General features: G+C 51.7%; 1 protein-coding gene across 1 annotated transcript; it reads left to right on the top strand.

The window, feature by feature from the left end:
• Positions 1-7,507: 7,507 nt before the first annotated feature.
• Positions 7,508-24,063, top strand: TBC1D13 (TBC1 domain family member 13). Its single transcript, XM_039229526.1, has 12 exons — positions 7,508-7,598; positions 8,546-8,619; positions 10,111-10,151; positions 10,736-10,797; positions 10,950-11,049; positions 11,840-11,922; positions 14,414-14,573; positions 17,415-17,625; positions 18,190-18,353; positions 20,133-20,293; positions 20,585-20,642; positions 21,491-24,063. The coding sequence occupies exons 1-12, from the start codon at positions 7,576-7,578 to the stop codon at positions 21,554-21,556; spliced, it is 1,203 nt and encodes a 400-aa protein (XP_039085457.1). The 5' UTR covers positions 7,508-7,575; the 3' UTR covers positions 21,557-24,063.
• Positions 24,064-24,088: the final 25 nt, after the last annotated feature.

Raw genomic sequence — 24,088 nt, 5'->3', positions numbered from 1 at the left:
ACACCCATTTGCCTGTCAGACATCACCTCCTGAAGGTCCCGTGGGGACTTCAAATTCAATACTTTCACCTGAACCTGTACACCCCCTAAAATCCATTCCTTGTCCCATACTCCTGACCTCTGTCACACTCAAGTTAAAATCTCTGAAATTTGGGGTGCCTGGGTGGCTTAGTCGGTTAAGCGTCCGACTTTCGCTTAGGTCATGATCTCGCGGTTCGTGGGTTCGAGCCCCGCGTCGGGCTCTGTGCTGACTGCCAGCTCAGAGCCTGGAGCCTGTTTCAGAGTCTGTGACTCCCTCTCTCTCTGGCCCTCTCCTGCTCACGCTGTCTCTCTCTCTCTCTCTCTCTCTCCTAGAAATAAATAAAACATTTAAGAAAAAAATGGGCAATAGATTTGAACGGGTAACTTTTCCAAAGAAAGTATATGAATGGCGAATACATGAAAAGCTGCTCAATATCATTAGTCTTCAAGGGAAGGCACATTGAAACTATAATAAGATATGGGGCGCCTGGGTGGCTCAGGCGGTAAGTGACCGACTTCAGCTCAGGTCGTGATCTCACAGTTCGTGGGTTCGAGCCCTGCGTTGGGCTCTATGCTGGCAGCTCAGAGTCTGGAGCCTGCTTTAGGTTCTGTGTTTCCCTTTCTCTCTCTGTGCCCCTTCCCCACTTTTGCTTTGTCTCTCTGTCTCTCAAAAATAAATAAATGTTGGGGCCCTGGGTTGCTCAGTCGGTTAAGCGTCTGACTTTGGCTCAGATCATTATCTCGTGGTTTGTGAGTTCAAGCCCCACTTCGGGCTCTGTGCTGACAGCTCAGAGCCTGGAGCCTGCTTCAGATTCTGTATCTGTCTCTCTCTGACCCTCCCCTGCTCACGCTGTCTCTCTTTCTCTCAGAAATAAATAAAACATTAAAAAAATGTTTTTAATGTTAAATAAAATTTTTAAAAACTACAGTAAGATACCACCGCCCACCTACTGGAATGTCAAAATTAAAAAGACTGACCATACTAAGTGTTGGTGAAGATGTGGTGCAAAAGGGACTCTCATACACTGCTGGTGTGGGTATAAAACGACACAACCATATTGGAAAATAGTTTGGGAGTTTCTTAAAAATTCATGCAGCCATTCCACTCCAAGAACAAAGACAGAATCTGTCCTTTTTTTTTTTTTTTTTTGATTTATTGTTAAGTTAGCTAACATACAGTGTGGTCTTGGCTTCAGGGGTAGGTTCCTGTGATTGATCACTTACGCACAACACCCTGCGCTCTTCCCAACAAGTTCCGTTCTTAAAGTATTTTTTTATTTTAATGCTTATTTATATTTTAGAGAGGGAGACAGAGGCTGAGCACGAGCAGGGGAGGAGTAGAGAGTGAGGGAGACACAGAATCTGAAGAAGGCTCCAGGCTCTGAACTGTCAGCACAGAGTCCAACGTGAGGCTTGACCACAAACTGAGAGATCATGACCTGAGCCAAAGTCGGATGCTCAACTGACTGAGCCACCCAGGCGCCCCTGAAAAAAAAATATTAAAAAAATTAATTATGTTTTTCTGAGAGAGAGACAGACAGAGTGCAAGCAGGGGAGGGTCAGAGAAAGAGGAAGATACAGAATCCGAAGCCGACTTCAGGCTCTGACCTGTCAGCACAGAGCCCAATGCGGGGCTTAAACCCACGGATTGCGAGATCATCAGCTGAGCCAAAGTCAGATGCTTAACTGCCTGGGCCACCCAGGTGCCTCTAAATAATTTTTTTTAAAAAAGAGTCTCTTGTGGTCTGCCTCCCTCTCGGTTTGTGACTTTTCTTTCCCTTCCTCTATGGTCTTCTGTGAAGTTTTTCCAATTTCACATACGAGTGAAATCATATGATATCTGTCTTTCTCTGACCGACTTATTTCATTTAGCACAATACCCTCCAGTTCCATCCACGTTGTAGCAAATGGCAAGATTTCATTCTTTTTCTTTGCTGAGTAGTATTCCATTGTACATACATATACACACACATATACACATACGCATGTATATATATATATGTGTGTATATGTATACATACGCATGTATATATATGTGTATATATACATATATATATATATATATACCACATTTTCTTTATCCATTCATCAGTTGATGGACGTTTGAGCTCTTTCTGTAATTTGGCTATTGTTGATAGCACTGCTATAAACATTGGGGTACACGTGTCCCTACAAATCAGCACTCCTGTATGCTCTGGATAAATTCCCAGTAGTGCTACTGCTGGGTTGTGAGGTAGTTCTATCTTTAATTTTTTGAGGAACCTCCACACTGTTTTCCAGAGTGGCTGCACCAGTTTGCATTCCCACCTCCCACGGTGCAAGAGGGCTCCCGTTTCTCCACATCCTCCTGAGATCTGTTGTTTCCTCAGTTGTTAATTTTAGCACCCTGACCGGTGTGAGGTGGTATCTCGGTGTCGTTTTGACTTGTATTCCCCTGATGATGAGCGATATTGAGCATCTTTTCATGTATCTGTTTACCATCTGGATGTCTTCTTTGGAAAAGTGTCTATTCATGTCTTCTGCCCATCTCTTCTCTGGATTATTTGTTTTTCGGGTGTTGAGTTTGGTAAATTCTTTACCAATTTTCAAAACTAACCCTTTATCCGATATGTCATTTGCAAATATCTTCTCCCATTCTGTCTGTTGCCTTTGAGTTTTGTTGATTGTTTCATTTGCTGCACAGAATCTTTTTATCTTGATGAGGTCCCAATAGTTCATTTTTTTCCCCCAATATTTCATTTTGAAAGCATATGTCCTTATAAAGACTTGTGATGAATGTTCGTAGCAGCTTTGGTTGTAATGGCAAAAAATTGAAACAAATCAAATGCTCATCAACAGGAAACTGATAAATTATGGTGTATTCACAGGGTGCCTGGGTGGCTCAGTTGGTTGAGCATCTGACTTTGCCTCAGGCATGATCTCGTGGTTTGTGAATTCAAGCCCCGCATCAGGCTCACTTCTGCCAGTGCAGAGCCTGCTTCAGATATTCTGTTCCCTTCTCTCTCTGCATGGCCCCCTTCTCTCTGCCCCTCCCCTGCTCGTGCTCTCTCTCTCAAAAATAAGTAAAAGGGGGCACCTGGGTGGCTCAGTCGGTTAAGCGTCCGACTTCGGCTCAGGTCATGATCTCGCGGTTCGTGGGTTCGAGCCCCACATTGGGTTCTGTGCTGGCAGCTCAGAACCTGGAGCCTGTTTCAGATTCTGTCTCCCTCTCTCTTTGCCTCCTCCCCAGCTCATGTTCTGTGTCTCTCTGTCTCAAAAATAAACTATAAAAATTTTAAAAATAATAAATAAAAGATTAAAAAAAACTATGATGTATTCATATAGTGGAATCCAGAAAGCAATAAAAAGGAATCAAGTGATAGGGTGCCTGGGTGGCTCAGTTGGTTAAGCGTCCGATTCTTGATTTCAGCTTAGGTTATGATCTCATGGTTCATGAGTTCAAGTCCCTCATCAGGCTCTGTGCTGACAGCATGTAACCTGCTTGGGATTCTCTCTCTCCCTCTCTGCCCCTCCTCTGCTCACTCTCTCTCTCTCAAAATAAATAAATTAACTTAAAAAGAAATGTTTAAAAATAAACACTTAAAAAAAAGGAATCAAGTGCTGATCCATGCTACAATATGCATGAATCTCAAAATAATTATGCCAAGTGACAGAAGTCATATAAAAATGAGTACATAGTATATGCTTCTTATTATATACAATTCTAGAAAGTGCAACCTAATTTAGAGTGACAGAAACTGCTTTCTGTCAGTTTCTGTCAATCAGTGGTTGCCTGGGGTGGGGGAGGGCAGGATGTACAAAAAGAGGAAGAAGAGAAAAGAAACAAAAGGTTGGGAAGAATCTTTTGAGGGTGAAGGATATGCTTATTATTTTAATTGTGGTGGTAGCTTCACAATTTCATATATATATGTATATATAAAACCTTACATTACATAAGGGAGCACTTCAAATATGGGCGGCTTATGTTAGATCAAATATACCTCTAAGCTGATAAAATTGAATAAAAATGAAACCTGGGGGAAAATTGGCTGATTACAAAGGATCTCTCTGTACTATCTCTAAAGCTTCCTGTGAACCTATAGTATCTCAATATAAAAAGTAAAAAAAAAAAAAACCAAAAAACTTAAAAACAATTGTATTAGTATCTATAGAAGTGCTCTGGGGAAAAGCTGTACCAGTTTAACTCAACTTTAAAGCTGTTTGAGAGAGGCCCATTTTTCCTCATCCTAGTAAAAGGCGAAAGATTTATATGATCTGAAGAGAAACCAGAGTATATTTTTCCTCATCCTAGTGATGGTGGGTGCAATCAATGCTGATTACTTTTGCCCATTCAAGAGACAATATGGTTGTTCACATTCATAGTCACCTGAGGGTAAGCCCAAGTTAATGGCATTTCAGGCTTTGGTGAAACATTGTTATTTCTTCTTTGAAGTGCCTGCTTATGACCTTTACTGTCTTACTTCCTTCAGATGTTTGCTTATTTTTATTTTTATTTTTTTAATGTTTATTTGCTTTTGAGAGAGAGAGAGAGAGAGACAGAGTGTGAGTGGGGGAGGGACAGAGAGAGAAGGAGATGCAGAATCCGAAGGAGGCTCCAGGATCTGAGCTGTCAGCACAGAGCCCCACGCAGGGCTCGAACTCATAGACCAAGAGATCATGACCTGAGCCAAAACGGGACACTTAACTGACTGAGCCACCCAGGCGCCCCACAGATAGATGTTTGTTTGGATGTCACCTCAGAGCAGCTTTCCAGACCCCACTATTTAAAATTGCAACACCCCTCCACTACCCATTTCTGTTTTATTTGTCTTTTCAGGGATTGTTCACCATCCGACTTATTTGTCTTATTTATTTACTTCTTTAAGTGTCTGCCTCATTAAAATGTCAGTGTTTCAAGGGCAGAGATTTTTTAAGTTTATTTATTTTGAGAGAGAGGGAGGGAGAGAATCCCCAAAGCCGACTCTGAGCTGTCAGTACAGAAACTGACTCCGGGGCTCAAACTCAGGAATTGTGAGATTGTGACCTGAGCTGAAATCAAGAGTCGGATGCTTAACTGACTGAGCCACTCAGCTGCCCCAAGGACAGGGATTTTTTGTCTGTTTTGTTAACGTCTAAATTCCAAATACTAGAAAATACCTGGCACATCGTAGGCACTCAAGAAATTTCTCAATGAGTGAATGCCTATTTCCTCTCCAAGGGGGGGGGGTAGTGTTTTTTTTTCTTCGTTGCTTTAAGAACTCTGTATATGTTAGAAAGATTAACCTTTTATCACAGAGGGTGCGTATGATTTCCCCCTATTGATGTTTGTCATTTACTTTGCCATATAGAGATTTTAAATTTTAAGTAATTATGTATCTATCTTATCTTTCAGGGCTTCTGGGCCTTGTATCTTTCTTCTCCAAGATCATAACATTTTTTTAAATATTTTAATTTATTTCTAGGAGAGAGAGAGAGAGACAGCGTGAGCAGGGGAGGGTCAGAGAGAGAGGGAGACACAGACTCTGAAATAGGCTCCAGGCCCCGAGCTGGCTGTCAGCACAGAGCCCGACACGGGGCTCGAACCCACGAACCACGAGAGCATGACCTAAGCGAAAGTCGGACGCTTAACCGACTAAGTCACCCAGGCGCCCCAAGATCATAACATTTTTAAAATATATTTCTTCTAGTCCCATAGATTTTCCTGTTGCAGAGCTTTAATTAATCTACAATTTCTTGGGGTGCCGGGGTGGCTCTGTTGGTTAAGCGTCCAACTTTGGCTCAGGGCATGATCTCACAGTTTGTGGGTTTGAGCCCTGCGTGGGGCTCTGTGCTGACAGCTCGGGGCCTGGAGCCTGCTTCCCATTCTGTGTCTCCCTCTCTCTCCACTCATCCCCTGCTCACTTTCTGTCTCTCTCTCAAAAATAAATAAACATTTTTCAAAATTTTTAAAAATCTACAATTTCTTTTTCTGTCATATATGAGATAGAAATAGAACTTTAGAGGCACCTGGGTGGCTTAGTCAGTTAATCATCTGACTTCAGCTCAGGTCATGATCTCACGGTTAGGGTTCAAGCCCTGTGTCAGGCTCTGGCTCTGTGCTAACAGCTCAGAGCCTGGAGCCTGCTTGGGATTCTCTCTCTACCCCTCCCCGACTCGAGCTCTGTCTGCCTCTCCAAGGTGAAAAGATGTTAAAAAAACAAAAGAAAACAAAACAAAACAGAACTTTATTTTTTTCAAATGATAGCCAAATGTATTTTCCTTAACATTATCATTTATATTTTTTCTGTCTTCCTAACCAACATTTTATTTTTTAAAAAAATTTTTAATGTTTTATTTAACATTAAATAAAAATGTTAAATAAAGAGAGAGAGACAGCGTGAGCAGGGAAGGGTCAGAGAGAGAGGGAGACACAGAATCTGAAACAGGCTCCAGGCTCTGAGCTGGCTGTCAGCACAGAGCCTGATGTGGGGCCTCAAACCCACGAACCAGGAGACTGTGACCTGAGCCGAAGTCAGATGCTTAACCGACTGAGCCACCTAAGCGCCCCCTAACCAACATTTTAAAAGGCTGCGTGATATTCTTTTTATTTGGAAAAATATTGCTTTTCTATTGTGCCATTAAGAGAGCATTTATTTACTTCTTGTATTTCATACAAGAACGTAAATTTAGTATTCTACAGAAACAGCTCCCTACGTAGCACACAGTGAGAGGAGAAATCATGGGCTCAATGAATAAAAGGACAGATATCTGTGTGCCTGCTTCATGGAACAGACAAGTCCTGAGAGCAGAAGGGGGCTTTTGAGGCTTTCCAGTCCAGTGACAAAGCTTTCACCCATCCGTGGATACATTAAAAAATAAACACAATTATGCAGATGTGCACACAAGGATGTAGAGAAAATCATTGTAAGGCTGCCAACTGTCTTTTAAGAAGGATCCTGAAATCTTGGCTTTCTTTTTCTATTGTTCTGATAGGGTCAATTTCATGGTCGTTAACTCCAAAATCCAAGGAAACGCTGAAGTGTAGTCCGGCTCTTCCATCCGATAGTTTTTGAAGCCTAGTCACTGAGCCATGTGCTTGGCGCGGGCACTGCTGTCATAGCCGTCGAGGACTCTGCAGTGAAAAGACCAGCCGGAAGGCCTGTATAGTTTAGCAGGGAAGGTCCACGTTCTTGAAACAATGACGCAACAGTTTATGGCCGGGGAGGGATGGGTAAGGAAGAGGTCAGGGTGACAGGAATACCGCATAGATAGAAACAGAGGCCCAAGGAAGTGCAAAGAGTAGCCACAGGGTTCGGGCGGTCACTGGTTCGTCCGCAGTCTCCTGCGCGCGGACCGGGTGGAGACGGGGGCGGGGCCGCGCTCCCGGGGCCCCGCCTCCGCAGTGGCGGGGAGGGGCGGCACGTGAGCTGGGCGGAGTCGGGCCCAGCGGGCGGGGCGGGGCGGGGCGGGGCGAGACGGAACGCGCGCACTCGCGGCTTCGTTTCCGGTCGGAGGCTTTTGCAGGGAGCCCCGCGTCCCTAGGGGGCGGCGGCGGCGGCGGCGGCGACGGCAGAGGGGGCATCCGGAAGTCAACACCATGTCGAGTCTGCACAAGAGCAGGTAAGGGCCACCGGGGCCGGCCCAGGCCGACCACTCCTGGCCAGGCCGCCCCCAGAGGGAGGGCGCAGGTGCGGCTAGGAATCAGGAACCCCGGGTAGAGGGTCTCGGACGCCCACTTTCCAACCATTTGCCTGTGGGCCTGAGGGGGCCCGGGGCGGAGGCACCTCTTCTGTTCCCCGGTGTCACCCCGTGTCTGTCTCTCATCTTAGACCCCGGCTTTCCCCTTTCCCCTGGTGTCTTCCTCATCCAGGGCCTCCTCGATGCCCCGTTCTCCAGCACCCCATCCCCCCCCCCGTTTTTGTGCCCCCTTATTAATCCTCTGCCCCAGTACCGACCCCTCCAAATGCGCCCTGTTCCCCTTGCCCGGTTCTTACATGGAATGCTGGAGAAGCTGGGTTCTCCCGTCTTCCTTCCCTCAGGCGCAATAGCGCAGCACTGGCCAAATTTTGCTAAGTCTTCAGTTTTCCTCCAGGACTTGTTCTTTTGAACCTTTTGTCCTTGCCTGCCGGCTAGCCCAGAGGTCCTCCAGTGGTTATATTCTTGAGCCTGGAGAGCTGCGTGCAGGTTACACAGGCCCGTTGTCCCGGGATCACATTACTCCTGGTTCCTAGTGGCACTCTGGGCTGGGTCTGGCCGGCAGGAAGTGCCCAATAAATGCCAGCTCACTAAGTGTTAGAAATGTGTCTAATTTCATGGGGTTCGTTTGAGAACCTCCAGGCAGGACTATCTCTGTGTTTCTGGGTTTGGGGGAAGAAGTGATCTGTAGTTCCCCTAAGGTGCCTTTGGCCAGGACGTGGACTCAGCTTTGCTGTCTTTATGTCCTGAAGGGGTGGAAGGAGCAGGTTGAAGACTGATGCTGTGAGAGCTTTGGGCTCCAGAAGTGATCCCTAAGTCTGTCACTCTGGGGTTTGGGTGTGCTTCATTTGCCTTCCCATCCCGCCTTCTAGGATCGCAGATTTCCAGGAGGTCCTGAAGGAGCCCACGATCGCCTTGGAAAAGCTTCGGGAGCTCAGTTTTAGTGGTAAGCAGCAGCTTTCCGCGTTCAGGGTTTCCCTAGAGCAGCATTGTGGTTAGGATGGAGGGAAAGGTGCCCAAGGCCACATCTGGTCAGTTCTAGGGTAGGTCAGCCTACCTCTTGGGGCCTCCTGCTGATTCGGGGACTCTGAGCAACCCCTGACTGCCCTGACCGCCTAGAGCAAGCCTATGGGCCTTAGGACGCTTCCTGGCGCGTAAGCGGTGGTTGCTGTGGGCCGAGAGTTACTAGAGAGAATCCAGTGCAGGAGCCTGGAGTGGGCAAGAGACTCGAGCCACTGCAGGGTCTTCCTTACTCCTCAGCAAACTTCCTGTGTTGTAGAATTTGGTTAGCTGCAGAGCGGTTCCTGATTCTCTCCCAGGCTGGGGGAATTACAGCTGACTCAGGCAATGGTGAACTTTGGTTAACGGTAAAATTCCGGCCTTGAGACCCTGACTTTAAGAAGCTAAAGCCCAGCAGTGTTTGACTTTGTCCTCCCTGGCATGGTTAACCTTCCAGCGCAGAGATTTTCGCTTATCTTTGAAAATATCCTAAGGTGTCCTGTGTAGACTCTTGTTATGGCTCTGCCTTGTGACTTTGTCAGCAAGAGTTGTTACAGTTGCCTTTCTCGACCCCAGGCAGATTCTGAGGGAGGCCGGCATTAGCTCCTATTCATGTTCACATTCACGGTATTAGGGATTCTGTAGCAACAGCTCCTTTAGTGAGGTTCCTGACAGTATGCAGGAGACGTTTGCTTTTTGTTCAAGAGTGATATTTAGACCCTGAAGATCTTACGGAGTCATGGGATGTGCCCTGAGCTGAAGAATCTACCAGGCCTCAGGGGAGCCATTCTGTGCTGAGTTTGGGCTGTAGTTAAGAGAGACCTGTGTTTGAGTCCCTGATTGCCCTGTCATTATGTATAGGTTTCTTTATCTGGACCATGAGGATGACAATGCTAATTTTCTCTACTGACTAGGGTTATAATGAGCATTAAGTGAAGTAATGTCCATAAGGCACAAAGCACTTAGCATTTATGGCCTAGTTTATATTCCGCAAATATTTGTGGTATCTCTTTCTGGGGTTCACCCAGCTGTTGGTGTTACAGATGTTAAATAAATATGCAAACCATGTTATACAATCCCAACTGGGATGGGTGCTATGAAGGAGAAGTCGTAGAGCCATTATCATTTATAACGAGAGATCTGGCTCCGATTGGGCAGAGATGGTGGTGGTAGTGGGCAAGCGCGGCTCTGAGGAAGAAATACCAAGGATGAGAAGGCGTTATCCTCAAGAGAACATCCCATACAGAGGGAGCTCTGGGGTGGGGGCAGGGGTCGTGGAGAGAAATACACAGGATTAGCATGCATTTTGGACAGGAGGTGATTCTTGAAGAAGTACTTCTTGCGCACTCCATTCCTTGCCCATTGACTCTGAGGTGGAGGGCTGGGGGACTCCGGGGGCTCTGGCCTGGGGTGTGACTCTTGCCTGCTGTGTCCACAGGCATCCCCTGTGAGGGTGGACTTCGGTGCCTCTGCTGGAAGGTGGGTGTGGCTGGGTGGGGCGTCTGCTCTGCCAATGGTCCTTGGGCTCCCGCATGGCCTGCCCCCGCCCTGGCCCCTTTCCTTTCTTCTGCGCCTTTTCCTTGCTGGTCTGAGGAGACTTTTCTGGGAAGTTCTGGGTTTCCTTTCCTCTTGGCATCCCCTCCAGGATCCCCTTGGGGCTGGAACACGTAGTAGTGGCAGTGAAGCTTTCTACTTCCTGGTCCGTACAGGGCAGTGGAAGTGATGCTTAATGGGACAGAAAAAAGCCATGCTTTGGCCAAAGCTCTTAGCTGAGGTGGGAGCAGAAACGCCATGTCTTGTTGAGCAGCACCAGGTTTCACGATCGTTTGCAAGGATCTTTGTGAGAACAAGCAGAAGAAAGGGTGGGTTTGGGATAAAGGAGGAAGGAGGTAGTGGGGAGGAGAGGGGAGGCTACCCCCAGCCCACACCTGCACTCGTGGGTTTCAGTCCATCTGGTCTTCTGGCCTTCATTTGACGTTTTCCTTGAGGCCTGTCGACCTCCACCTGCTGTCTGGGGTTGAGCCCGGGAGTCGATAGAGCTTTGCTCCTCTCCCTCTGTGCAGATTCTCTTGAACTACCTCCCCTTGGAGAGAGCCTCATGGACCTCCATCCTGGCCAAGCAGAGGTGAGACCATGAGAAAGGGGGATGATGGGAGGGCCTTCGTATCAGACAACAGGAGGTGCTGAGCCCGTCTTGCCTCCTGTTGCTGCTTCTCTGGTCCAGGCTCCCTGGACGAGACCTTTGGGGCCATCCTTCTCTCCCCTTCTCTCCTGCAGGGAGCTATATTCTCAGTTCCTGAGGGAAATGATTATCCAGCCTGGCATTGCCAAGGCCAACATGGGTGTGTCCAGGGAGGATGTGACCTTTGAGGACCATGTGAGTAAGGGTCGCAGCAGGCCCTGAGGCTACAGAGTAGGGTGGGATGTAAGCTTTGGAGCCGGCAAGTTCTGTCCACCCCAGAGGACAGGCGTGGCCGGTCTCAGTGCCTTCTGGCCCTTCCAGGACTTCCTTTCTGTGTTGGGCCACTCAGCCCCTGAAGGCCATTGTCTCTCCCTTCTCCTTCCCAGGTGCTGGGCCCAGTCAGGAATGTAAGCCATACCTTGGGCTCTGAGTGTGTGTGTAGCACTGAGCCAGGTCCTCTGTGTGTGCTGTGTCTCCTTTCCCTTCACCTCTGTTCCCTGGGGAAGGTTCTGTGATTTTATACTTGAGGAGAGAGCAGGGCAAGAGTGAGAATAAGCGATCGTCCTGTGGCCTGGAGGGAGCCTCATTCTCTCCTCAAATACTGAGCTCCTCCCCATGTGTAGAAAGTGGACGTGGATGGACCCAGGCCCATCCTCCAAAGTTTAGAATTGACAATTCAGAATACTGATGAATTAGAATCGAGGACACCTAATATTACAACACGCATTCATTCAACAAGCATTTAGTGAGCACCTAGTATTTGCAGCATTCCAGACAGAAAGGATAATCCCTGCCCAGCAGGGGTGTCCTCAGAGCGGAAGGTGATGTCGGAGGCTCCCCAGTAGCTCACAGGCTGTCGCGGAGCCCCCGCTGGGCCTCTGGTGGGATTGTTGGTGCGGGGCCTCTGCTCAGGACCCCAGACTAGAACCTGCCCCCTGGGGTCCTGGCTGGACCCAGGACAGAGCTGCTCATCTTCTCCCCACAGCCACTCAACCCCAACCCCGACAGCCGGTGGAACACCTATTTCAAGGACAACGAGGTGCTGCTGCAAATCGACAAAGATGTCCGGTAAGCAGGGTGCTGGGCGTCAGGAGCTGGCCCGTGGGATTCTGGGGGGTTTCCCAGTCTTGTCCTTTCCCTTTGCAGCCCATGCCCACAGGTGGGCGTTTGAGGAGCTGCTGGAGGGTGGTCCGGTAGGTGGGTCCAGGCCCCAGGGCATCGGCCTGTGAATGGGGCTGGTGCCTGACTGTCTTTTCTCCCTGCCTCAGTTTGTCATGCCCCAGGCATTTATGGGCTCATCGGATACTTCCTGCAGCAGATACTGAGGCCCTACTGTGTGGCAGGCTCAGTGCCGAGCTCAGGGTTGCGCACGGAATTGACAGACACGGTCCCTCTTCTTAAGGAGCTTAGAACCTGCTGGGGAGGATGGTTAGATAGTCCTTCAGCGAGACGGATCTGCCGTGTAGTCAGCATTGTGGTCAGTGCTCTGAGGGAAGAGGTCGGGGTGCTCTAAGGCTTTGGGGGAAGCCTCGGCTGAGGTCTCGGGAGTGAGAGGCCTTGGGGGAAGAGGGAGGGAAAGGCTGTGGTGGGGGGAGCTACCTGCGGGAAGGCCCTGAAAGCCCACAGAGGCACGTTCAAGGAGCAGTGTGAAGGCCCCAGTGTGGTTGAAGACACACTAGAGGGAGGCGGGGGTTGGACCTTGGACTTGATCTCAAGGACGTGGGGCAGGCATGCAAAGGTTTTGAGGATTGGAATGACAGGATCAGATGAGTGTTTTTTTTGAAAACTTGTGAGCCTCAGTGGGTGCGTGGGCGTGCTTTTCCGCTTGGCGGAGGGACGTGGGGACACGTTCCTGCCTGCTGTGGGGTCGGCGAGTGTGGCAGCGGGTGGGATCTCCCTCGAGGCTGCGTGGGGAGCTGTGGCGGGGAGCTCCCGCTGTGGGGCTGAGTGGCTGGGGCTGGGCATCTGGAGCCTATTTGCCCGGTTTCAGTTCCGCCTTCCCCGGGTGCCGGCTGTGTTTCCAGGCCCTCACGCCCCTGGGCGCTGCTCCTCTGTCCGTGCTCTGTTTGTCCAGGCCCGTCTTCGGATGGCTCCCATTGGACACCCAGCCCAGCGCGGCTCAGCCAGGATGCAGAAGGGGGGCTCGCCTCCTGCATTCTCGGGGTGGTGCTCGGGCAGCCTCAGTGCACAAGGCATCTGGACCGTTTGCGTCTTTGCGTCAAGAACCATGTCTTGAACCCGAGTCTAGAGAAACCAGTTCCGTCTCACACTGGGAGCGGTTGGAGTGTTTCTGGGGGGCAGGTTTGCAGTGCGCTTGGGGTGAGAAGTCTGGAAAGCGGGCCTGTGCTGCAGTCACATACACGAGGGAAGCTTTCCCCGTTGAAGCGACAGCGATGTAGGTCAGTTACATCTCAGTAAAACTGGAAACCAAACCAAACCCATGTGATCACCTTCTGGAGACTCTCCCACCTTGAGTTTTCCTCTCCCTGTGCCGTGGACGTCCCCCTCGTCAGCTGTGTGCTGCCCTGTCTCTACTGTCCTGTCGTGCAACGTGCAACAAAACCACTTTCTTTAAGTTTATTTATCAATGTAACCACTTTGAACCACACTACACTTGGCACCCTGTACATATTAGATAATTTTTTTTTTTAGATAAACTTCTTTGACATGGAAAGATGGCTGTGGTTAAAGGGAAGAGTTGGATTATGAGGCCATAAAGACACTTAAAACTTTTATATGTGTGTGTATCTATATGGAGGTACAAATAAGAATGTGGATATATTAGGGGCGCCTGAGTGGCGCAGTCAGTTAAACGTCTGACTCTTGGTTTTGGGTCTGGTCATGATCTCGTGGTTTGTGGGTTTGAGCCCTGCGTCAGGCTCTGTGCTGACAGCTTGGAGCCTGGAGCCGGTTTCAGTTTCTGTGTCTCCTTCTCTCTTTGCCCCTCCCCTGCCTGCCCTCTGTTTCTCTCTCTCTCTCAAAAATGAATAAATGTTAAAAAAAAAACCACTAAATTTTTAAAAATAAAATGTTACAAGGGCGCCTGGGTGGCTCAGTCAGTTGTGTTTGACTCTTGATTTTGGCTCAAGTCATGATCTCGAAGTTCATGAGGTCGAGCCCTGCATTGGGCTCTGTGCTGACAATGTAGAGCCTGCTTTGGGTTCTCTGTCTCCCTCTCTCTCTCTACCCCTCCTCTGTTCGCCCTCTATGTCTCCCCCTCCCCAAAAAATGTTACTAATTTTTTTAAATTTATTATTGTTTTTTTTATTTTTGAGAGAAAGAGAGAGAGAGAGACAGAGGATATGAAGTGGGCTCTGCTCTGAAAGCAGAGAGCCTGATGCAGGGCTCGAACTCACTAACGGTGAGATCATGACCTGAGCCGAACTGAAGTCAGACGCTTAAGCAGCTGAGCCACCCAGGTGCCCCAAATGTTACTAATTTTTTTAAAAACACAAAAAATGCCTTTCGGAATCGTGGCGCACTCAACAACGGGGTGCTGACGAAATGCTCCCAGCCTTCACCCTGAGTAACAGTACTGCCTCCTGTTCTCTCTTGACAGGAGGTTGTGCCCGGACATATCTTTCTTCCAGAGAGCCACCGAGTACCCCTGCCTCCTTATCCTGGACCCCCAGAATGAGTTTGAGACCCTTCGTAAACGGGTGGAACAGACGACTCTGAAATCCCAGACCGTGGCCCGGAACCGGAGTGGAGTCACCAATGTGAGAGCCAGCCCAGGGGCCCCAGGGTTGCCCTGTGACAGCCTTTTCCTTCCTGCTTCCCTTGGGGCGTTGGCCACAGGCCACCTTCCCCGACAGCTCCCCAAAGTGACCCTGGTCCTGTGGGCTCCACTTCTGGGGCTCTTTCTGCAAGTCCGGGGGTCTGGGGTGCCGGGGGAGGGTCCTAGCGTGCGCTGAAGGAACAGCAGGGGAGGCGGCTCTTGAAAAAGTGATCACGTGCTGATGAGAAAGTGTGGGAGCAGCGGTGGCAGTGGGGACCTGACTGGCCTTGGTGTCCCGGAAGACTTCCCTGAGGTGGGGACATTTCAGCTGAGAGTCCAGGAATTAGGAGGGACGTGCATTCCAGGTGGCGAGGAGGGCAGACGTGGAGGCCTCGGGCAGGGGTGAGCGTGGTGTGTTCAGGGAATAGAGGCCGGCCCGGCGGGAGGCGGGGCTGCCCGAGGATGCTGGCAGGGCCCGCGGTGGCGAGGCTGCCCCGGGACTTTGTCCTGAGGGCTGGACAGCCCTCGCGGCATTCTGAGCAATGCGGTGACATGCTTCGGGTCAGCTTTTGTGAAGGATTCCCGTGGGTGTTGTCAGAGGGTTGGAATGGAGGTCCCGGCGTGGCTGGTGGGAGGTTGGGGGCCGGCGTGAAATGTGGGTGGGCCCGAGAGATTAGGAGCTGGAATTGATAGGACTTGGACTGGCCAACTCACAGCGCTCATTTGAACCCCAGTCTTCTAGCAGATTCCTGTAACTCTGAGAAGGTGCTCGTAGCCAAATTACGCGTGTTACCGTCTTCCTTAATTTACACCTGTGTTTAGCACGTGGAACTCCCAGTTTTTCCTCAAAACTTTTCACTGTCCGCTGACAGTAGAAAAATCCTCTGTAACTGTCAGCAGACTCGTGACAGCAGAAGCTCTCTTGCCGCAGGTGCGTGACTGATGTCGCCTCTGAGGCTCCAGGACAGCAGCCGTTTTCTGCCGCAAGAGCGACAAGGGCCATTCACAGCTGGTTCCAGGTCCCCTGTGCCCGGGCCAGAGTGACACGTGCCGGGGGGTGCAGAATGCTAGGCTGGCCATGTAGGCGACGTTCTTACTTGCTGCTGATGTCCTGGCTACAGGGCAAGGCAGGGGGACCTGTCTTCCCTCATTTCACAGCAGTAACTGGAGTCCGAGAGCCAAGCTCTTCCCCAGTTTAGGTCTCCACCTGGTCCCAGTGGCAGAGAGCCCGACCAGAAGCCTCATCCCTAGAGCTGCGGTTGGCCAATTTAGTTCAAGTTGAACGCGTGTTTGACTTTGGGGGAGTAATACCAGGTTCTCCTTCCTGGGCCTCGATCTTCTCTTCTGTAAACTGGGCATAATCATTTCCACCATGCCGGCTTCTGAATCGCCAAGAGGTTGAGTTGAGGCCGAGGCCCTGAAGATTTTGGGAAGGCTGCAGGGCACTTGTCTGAGGCCTGGGCTACAAGGCTCCAGGGTCAGCCGGTCTGGATTCAAGTCCCACTGCCGGCATGTAATGTGAGACTTTGGTGAGCGACCTAACATTTCTGAGCCTCAGTTTCCTCATCTTCAAAATGGTGTTGAACAGATATTCTCAATGGTTCAGAGGGCTTCTTGGAGGAATGCTTGTGGAGCACGGTTTTGCACGTAGCAAGCTGTCAGTAAATGTTAGCGATGTGTGTGTGTGAGTACACATGTACACGTGTATATGTTTGCACGTGTGTGTCTGATGGGGGAGGGACATGGTCTTCAGGATCCTCTGCTTCCAGGATGGCTGCGCACCCTGGGCCTGCCTATGTTTGCCTGTCACTTCCTCACACGGGCGCCCCCAGCACCCGGCCCTTTGCCACGCTCCCGGGGCTCCTGCCGGCCCCGCTCTCCGAGACCCCTGCTCTGGCGCATGAGGACCCACCTTTAGCAGGGGTCCCTCTTCTATTCATCTCCCGACCTTTTCTTCACGAAAACTGTGAAATGTGAGCAAAACTTGAAAGACGAATACAATTCCCAACTCTATACCTTCCACCTAAGTTCAGCAGTTGTGAGTGTTTTGCCACGTTTGTGGGTGTGTTCTATGTGGAGAGAGTAAGGTCACGCCCAGACCCTTCACCCCCAAATCAGCCTGCAGGCGTCTCCTGGGAATGAGAATGTCCTCCTTTGTCACCATCACATCTACGAAGATGAACGATAATTCCACAGTAACCCCTGACGTCCAGTCTGTGATCGGATGTCCTCGGTTGTGCCCAGAATATTTTTGTTATTTGACTTCGCAACCGGGACCCGTCAAGCTTTACGTGTGGTATCAGGATGTTACATTTCTTTAGTCTCTTGATCTGGAAGAGGCCTCCACTTCTGCCTCCCCCCACCCTCCCAGCATTTGACTTTTTGAAGGATCTTGGCCAGTTATCTGGTTTTTTTTTTACATATCTACAGGTTTTTTAAAAAGTAAAGAATAACTTACATGCAGTAAAATGCACAGATCTTAAGTTGCAACGAGATGAACTTTTACTTACATGTAGGCCTTAATTACGTATGTGCCCACTCAAGACACTGACCATTTCCATCTTCCAGAAAGTTCCTTCACGCCCCTTCCCAGTCAGTAACCCTCACTGCCAAGGTAAACGCTGTTCTGGTTTTTATCAGCATAAATTAGACTTCAGTCCAGCCGTCTTGTGGAATATCCCGCATTCTGGGTTTGTCGGCCTGTTTCTCTACGTGGTTCTGCCGTGCTGTGTCCCCCCACCCCAAGCTGGGAGTCTCGGCTGCGTGGTGAACGTTTCCAGCGGGGGGAGCGGCACACCATCTGTACCACCGCCCACCTCACCGGCCCTCCCCTCTTCCCCAGATGTGCTCCCCACACAAGAACTCGGGGCCATCGTCCCTGAATGAGTACGAGGTGCTGCCCAATGGCTGTGAGGCCCACTGGGAGGTGGTGGAGCGCATTCTGTTCATCTACGCCAAGCTCAACCCCGGCATCGCGTACGTGCAGGGCATGAATGAGATCGTGGGGCCGCTCTACTACACCTTTGCCACCGACCCCAACAGCGAGTGGAAAGGTAAAAGGGCTCCTGGCTGCCCACCTCCCTCATGGGCCCCCCCTAGAAAGAGGGACCCAGGAAAGCCTGGCTAATGGGCCTTATCAGGATGCACGACTCACTTCCCTTCTCTGGGCCTTCATCTCCCCTGCGTCAGATGTGAGAGGGCGACCTGGGTCGTCTCTGAGATCCTCTCCAGTTCAGGCTTTCTAGAATGTTCGAAGTTTATCGATCTCTTCGTGTTTATAACTGAAGTTCTGGTAAAGGAGGTGCCATGTACTTACAGGAAGCTGAATGGCTGACAGGGATTTAAATAAATAATGATTGGGAAACTGTCATCGGAAGAGCGTGTAATCAGTTGCTAAGTGACACGTACAGTGTTGCCAGAAGACGTGAGAAGAAAGACTCGGTGTCCTTAGTCTGGGGGCGGAGCCTGGTCAAGCGTAGAGTCAAGGGTAGAGGAGGGTGGGCGGCCCGGAGAAGCTCAGGGGTAAGGGGGGAGAGGGCATGCATGTGAGAGGCGGGGCGGGACTCGGGAGGGCATCGGGTGCCCTGCAGCTGCGCTGCCCCCACCCCTGTCACCAGAGCACGCCGAGGCAGACACCTTTTTCTGCTTCACCAACCTCATGGCTGAGATCCGGGACAACTTCATCAAGAGCCTGGACGACTCGCAATGTGGCATCACCTACAAGATGGAGAAGGTGTACTCCACCTTGAAGGACAAAGACATGGAACTCTACCTGAAACTGGTGAGGACCCCGGGGCCGAGGCGGACGGACGTGAAGGGGCCCGGATAGCAGGCCTCCCAGGCCCCGGGCAAGTTCTCGCCTGAGTCCGGGAATGGACAGTGGCCTGCTCCCGCCTGGGAGTGCCAGCCTGAAAGCTGGGGCGCAACTGGAAGCCTGTGGCAGCAGTTGGCTTGGGAGCTTAGCAGGCTGGGCACGAAGAGGAAGTTGATAGGGTGCCCATCGTGTGCCAGGCACCCTGCAGCGTGTTTACCATATGGTGAATCACTTTAGCTTGGTAGCAGTCCACTGAGAGTAAAAAGTGCAAGCTTCATTTTTATTTTATTTATTTTTTAAATGTTTATTTTTGAGAGAGAGAGAGAGAGAGCACAAGCGGAGATGGAAAGGGCAGAGAGAGAGGGAGACAGAGGATCCGAAGCAGATCTGTGGCTTGAACTCACGAGCCATGAGATCATGACCTGAGCCGAAGTTGGACGCTCAACTCACTGAGCCACCCAGGTGGCTCACTCCTGAACTTCATTTAAAAAGAAAATTTGTTTTAATGTTTACTTATTTTTGAGAGAGACAGAGAGGGAGTGGGGGAGGGGCAGAGAGGGAGGGAGACACAGAATGCGAAGCAGGCTCCAATGAGCTTGACGTGGGACTCAAACCCACAAACCTTGAGATCATGACCTAAGCTGAGGTTGGACGCTTAACTGACTGAGCCACCCAGGTGCCCCTGAACTTCATTTTTAACAAATTATTTTTTGTGAAAAGAAATCCCATATAAAAACAATTTTGTGAACGAGAAAATACATATAAACATATCCCTTTAAACAGATTCAGAATTATGTTTCTGCTATTTTGTAACACAGTTATCCAGTTAGTAATATTCACTGGCTGACCAGAAGGCTTGTCCCTATGGAGAGTAACTGCCTTGTCAGGCTATTATCTGGAGAGTAACAAAATGAAATCCTGTATTTCACACTTTAAGCACGAGGCCAGGCTGACACTACATGCCCCATTGTGGTCCGTCTGTCCATAAATCTGAGGTCTTAATCCATACCAAGTTTTATTTATTTATTTATAAAATTTTTAAAATTTATTTATTTATTTATTTTTTAAATTTTAACGTTTTATTTATTTCTGAGAGAGAGAGGCAGCGTGAGCAGGGGAGGGTCATAGAGAGAGGGAGACACAGAATCGGAAGCAGGCTCCAGGCTCTGAGCTAGCTGTCAGCACAGAGCCCAATGTGGGGCTCGAACCCGTGAACCGTGAGATCATGACCTGAGCCGAAGTCGGATGCTTAACCGACTGAGCCACCCAGGCGCCCCTAAATTATTTTTGAGAGAGAGAAAGAGCATGAGAGGGGGAAGGAACAGAAAGAAAGAGAGACACAGAACCCAAAGCAGGCTCCAGACTCTGAGGTGTCAGCACAGAGCCCGACACGGGGCTCGAACCCACGGACTGTGAGATCATGACCTGAGTGAAGTCGGATGCTTCACTGACCGAGCCACCCAGCATCCCTCCATACCATGTTTTAAAAGAACCTAAGCCACTTGTAAATCTAGAGAGCTTATATAAAAGCATGGATTTCTGGCCTCTCAAAAAATCGAAGATCTGACAGCACCAGCTGGCCGCAGCAGCGGCTGCCCCTCCGGGCAAGCGAGGCTCTCCCAGTGGCCCCCATGCCGTCCTCCCACCCCCACGGTGTGCCTGGCGCTGACACATGTGGCCAGTCTGCCAGGCCGTGTGGCACTGCACGGCAGCTGACCTCCGCACCCTGCGCTTCTGTCTCCCCAGCAAGAGCAGAACATCAAGCCCCAGTTCTTTGCCTTCCGCTGGCTGACGCTGCTGCTGTCCCAGGAGTTCTTGCTGCCCGACGTCATCCGTATCTGGGACTCCCTCTTCGCTGACGACAGCCGCTTCGACTTCCTCCTCCTGGTGTGCTGTGCCATGCTCGTGTGAGTACGACCGCGAGCAGAGGGGCAGCGGCCACACGTGAGGAGGGGCCTCTGGACCTCTCGGGCCAGTGTCCCGCTGCAGGTGGTGAGCAACGGGCAGGAAGGGGGCCTGCTGGGCCGGCGCTCTGTGGCCCAGGGTCTGAGAGTCCCAAGCAGGCTCCGTGCTGTGAGCGCAGAGCACGACTCAGGGCCCGATTTCGCCAACTGTGAGGTTACGCCCTGAGCTGAAGTCAGGAGTCGGTCGCTTAACCGACTGAGCCACCCAGGCGCCCCTCTACTTGTTTTCCTTAGACTGATCCGGGAGCAGTTGCTGGAAGGGGACTTCACTGTAAACATGCGGCTCCTGCAGGTAATGGGGTCCGGAGGGGCCAGTCAGGCTCCGGCCATGGGGCAGATACCACACATGCGCCCACCCACGCCAGCCTCCAGGACGGGATGGGGTCAGGAACCGGGCAGAAGAGGCAGACTCCTGAGGCAGATCCGGGTTTGGGATCTGGTTTTGAATTCTGGTCCTGCCACTCGAGTGGTGTCGCCCTGAGTGAATGATTTGGCATCTCCGGTCCAAGTATTCTAAGTTAATCTTACCCGGGACACAGTGGCACCTGGCACATTGTAGTGCTTGTTGGCAAAAACGCTCAGACCTGGGGGAGGAGGCTGGGGCGTAGGGGTCAAGGACTCAGGCTCAGGAGTAGATAGCTCTGGGTTCATGTCTTCGTTCTGCTGTGCTGGTCACGTGACCCAAGCCAAGCGACAACCTCTCCAGACCTTAGTTTCTCCAGTACCCGGCCTGGGGTTGCTTTTCAGTAATTTGAGCAGGTGTGTAAACGAGACAGTCACGGTCACTTTCTCACCAGACTGATGAGGTGACCCGTTGAGCTAACGGATGAGCAACGTCCGGCCCATTACCAGGCTCATGACGAATGGCGCTCTGGGATTTGATGGCAGGAGAGGGAGGAGGGAGGGTGGCCTAAGGAAGGGGCTGTGACACTGCTTGGTGCCGATTGGGTCGGTTAAGCTAGTGCTGCGGCGGGTGTAGCGTTAGCAAAGGTTTGGGTGGCATGCGGGTGCCTGGTAGCCTGTGGTCTCTGTCCCCGAGGCCCAGAGCCCAGCTGGGCGACAGGGCCCAGTGGGAAGGGCCCGCGGTGGTGAAGGGTGAGCGGACTTACGAGGCATGTTGCTGACCTTCCCCATGCCCAGGATTACCCCATCACGGACGTCTGCCAGATCCTGCAGAAAGCCAAGGAGCTCCAGGACTCCAAGTAGCCTCCTGGTGGGAGGCCCAGGTTTGGGAGAGAAGACACCGACCCCTGTGCCCGCGGGATTCCAGCCAGCCTGAGGGGACGCTGCAGGAGTGGCCCGCCCCAGGCCTCCTCACCTGGCTCCCTCCTCCTCGGCCGCTCCCGCCGGGGCCACACTGTGCCCTGCTCCTTCCTTCCTGACCCCTGCCCTGGCCCCCTCCCTGCTCTTCATCCCGGAGACCTTTGGCCCGGGCTGCTGAGCGAGGTAGGAGCTTGTGAGGTGGTTCCCTGGGGCTGGGGCACGTTGGGGTACCGGGCGCCGGCAAGGGTCCGTCCCTGCCTCTGTGCTGCTGCCCCCTTCCTGCTCTCCGGCTCTGGTCTTCTGGGCTCCAGTCTCGGGAGGTGCTTGGCAATTGAGCCAGAAACCACTTCTTCTGGGGGTTGGTGCTTAGGCTTCTCCGTGGGGAAGGTGACACTGTGAAGGAGCTAAGAAGCTGCCAGGCCCAGGTCAAACCCTCTGTCCCCCCCCGCCCCCCCAGTGTGCTTCTGTCTGTAGTCACAGGTGGGCGTGTATGTGTCTCTTCATCTCCCAGGTGTCTGCTGCTCCTGTGTGGGGTGTGGGGTGTGTGTCTGTGTGTATGTGAGGGGAGTGAGGGTGTCTTTGGTCCCTCGAGGGCTCTTTTTCTCCCTCCCTCCTTCCTCTGCCTCTTTCACAGAGGGAGTGTGTGACTCTCTCGCTCTGTCTGCCCCCCTCTTTCTCGTCGTTCTTCCTCTGTCCTTTTCTCTTGGGGTGCCTTATCCCCAGCTCTTCCCCGCCCTCCCCTCCACTCCATGAACCCCAGAGACAGAATGAGGAGTCCGGCTCAGCGAAATCCCTGGGGGCCAACCTCGGCCTTTGCATCCTGGCCACGTTCCCAGCCCTGGGCCCCCAGGTCGCACAGACTGGGAGGGAGTCCACAGTGCCTCACTGCAGGGTCCTGAATCGGCTCCCGACAGAAATCTTGGAAACCAGAAGCTGCTGAGAAATGATGGCCCACAGAGCTTTGGGCCGCTTACCCTCCTTTCCGCCCGGGGGTGGAAAGGAAGGAGGAGAGGGAGAGCTGGGTCTTCCCAAGAATCCCCCAAAAGGCTCTTCTCTCCCAGAGGAAAAGGACCTGAAAGTGATGGTGTACCAGGGGTTGGGATCCAAGGGCTTCAGAACTAGCGGTCATTCTCAAGGCTTCCAGGTCCCAGCCCAGGGCAGCAAGTCCCATAGGGCAGGGGCCCAGTCTCCCCGGGCCAGGAGTAGCTGAGCTTCAAGGCCCTGGGTCCTCGTGGTGCCAGGAGAGCCAGGCTCCCCCCGGCCGAAGGACGTGCTGGCCTGCCCCTGGTCACCTGCTTGGGCTGTTCCCAGGATTTGGGGCAGGGGCAGCTGGCTGCTCTTGCTGCGGGGCTGTGGGAGGAGTGAGCATGTTCTGACCAAAGCCCGCCCTCCCTCCTGCAGGGAGCAGGTGGTTTGGATCTGGAAGCTGGGCGATGCAGCAAGGGGCTCCGCTTCTCCTCAGACTGGCCAGCAGTGGCCCTTCTGTCCCCAAAGCCTTCCCGAGTCTGGCAGCCAGGACTTTGCGCCGCTGTCCCAGGCCCGGCTGTGGGGCCCAGGAAGAGCTGTCCCCCAGTGGCTCCTAGACCAGGCTGTTCCTTGGACGCTGCTGGGACTTTATGCACTTGCCTTTTTGCCGCCGCCTCTCCCAACACACCGTACTTGGGAGATTTTTTTACTGTATTTATTCAGACTCCTGGTTATTTATTGCAGACTGGCAAGTGCTTGGTTTGAGGATGAAGGACGGGGCTGGGAAGGTATAAAAGCAGCTGGAGGTCTTCCTGACCTCCCAGGGTCAGAGTCAGCCTCTTCTCCCCCTGCCTCTGGGACCTTCCTGATTTTCCAGCAGGTTCTGGCTGGGGCGCCTCTGAGCTCTGTACTGCAGCTGAGTGTAAGGGATACAATGCGGCTGGTGTCCGGCATGGTACAGAGACCCTGCTTCCCACCAGCCCGGCTCAGTCTCTTCCCAGAACTCGTCAGCTGGTGGTTCAGTCCCAACTTCGAGCCCTTCACAGCCTGAGGCTTGGGCCACACACCCTATGCATTCCCTCTTGCCTGTTCCCTGCCTACCCTCCTGGGGCCATACTACTTGAATCACTGCATCCGATTTGCCTCAGTGGCAGACTTAGGTCCAGTGCTCTTTCCTTGACCTTGGGATGAGGATCGAGAGCACAGGGACCATGTCCAGATTACACTGCGCTCCCCAGTGGCATACCGCCCGAGGAAAGGACAGGCCCTTGGTGATTCCCCTGCCCCAGACTCTCAAGGGAGGTGCCCTGAGAGCCAGGGGCTTCCTGGCTGGGGAGCTGTCCCTAGGACTTGGGACACTTACAGATTGGGCTATAAGAATTCTGCAGGTCTCATTCCAGGGTCAGAATGGGAGTCTGCTTTTGTTTTTTGAATCAATGCTGTTGATGACAAGTTGTCTTTAATAAATCATGTGTTCTTTGCAATGGGCATTGGTGCTGTGATGGGCTG

This window comes from Hyaena hyaena, unplaced genomic scaffold (assembly GCF_003009895.1).
Source record: "Hyaena hyaena isolate Hyena2069 unplaced genomic scaffold, ASM300989v1 scaffold_38, whole genome shotgun sequence".
Classification (NCBI taxonomy): domain Eukaryota; kingdom Metazoa; phylum Chordata; class Mammalia; order Carnivora; family Hyaenidae; genus Hyaena; species Hyaena hyaena.
Note: the sequence above shows the minus strand (reverse complement) of the source record. Positions and strands in the feature narration are given on the sequence as shown.

Excerpts from the sequence above, each read along its gene's own strand:
- TBC1D13 (XM_039229526.1), top strand. The coding sequence starts at position 7,576 with ATGTCGAGTCTGCACAAGAGCAG. Across the intron at positions 10,798-10,949 it reads TCCATCCTGGCCAAGCAGAG|GGAGCTATATTCTCAGTTCC; the intron begins GTGAGACCATGA and ends TCTCTCCTGCAG. Across the intron at positions 11,923-14,413 it reads CAAATCGACAAAGATGTCCG|GAGGTTGTGCCCGGACATAT; the intron begins GTAAGCAGGGTG and ends CTCTCTTGACAG.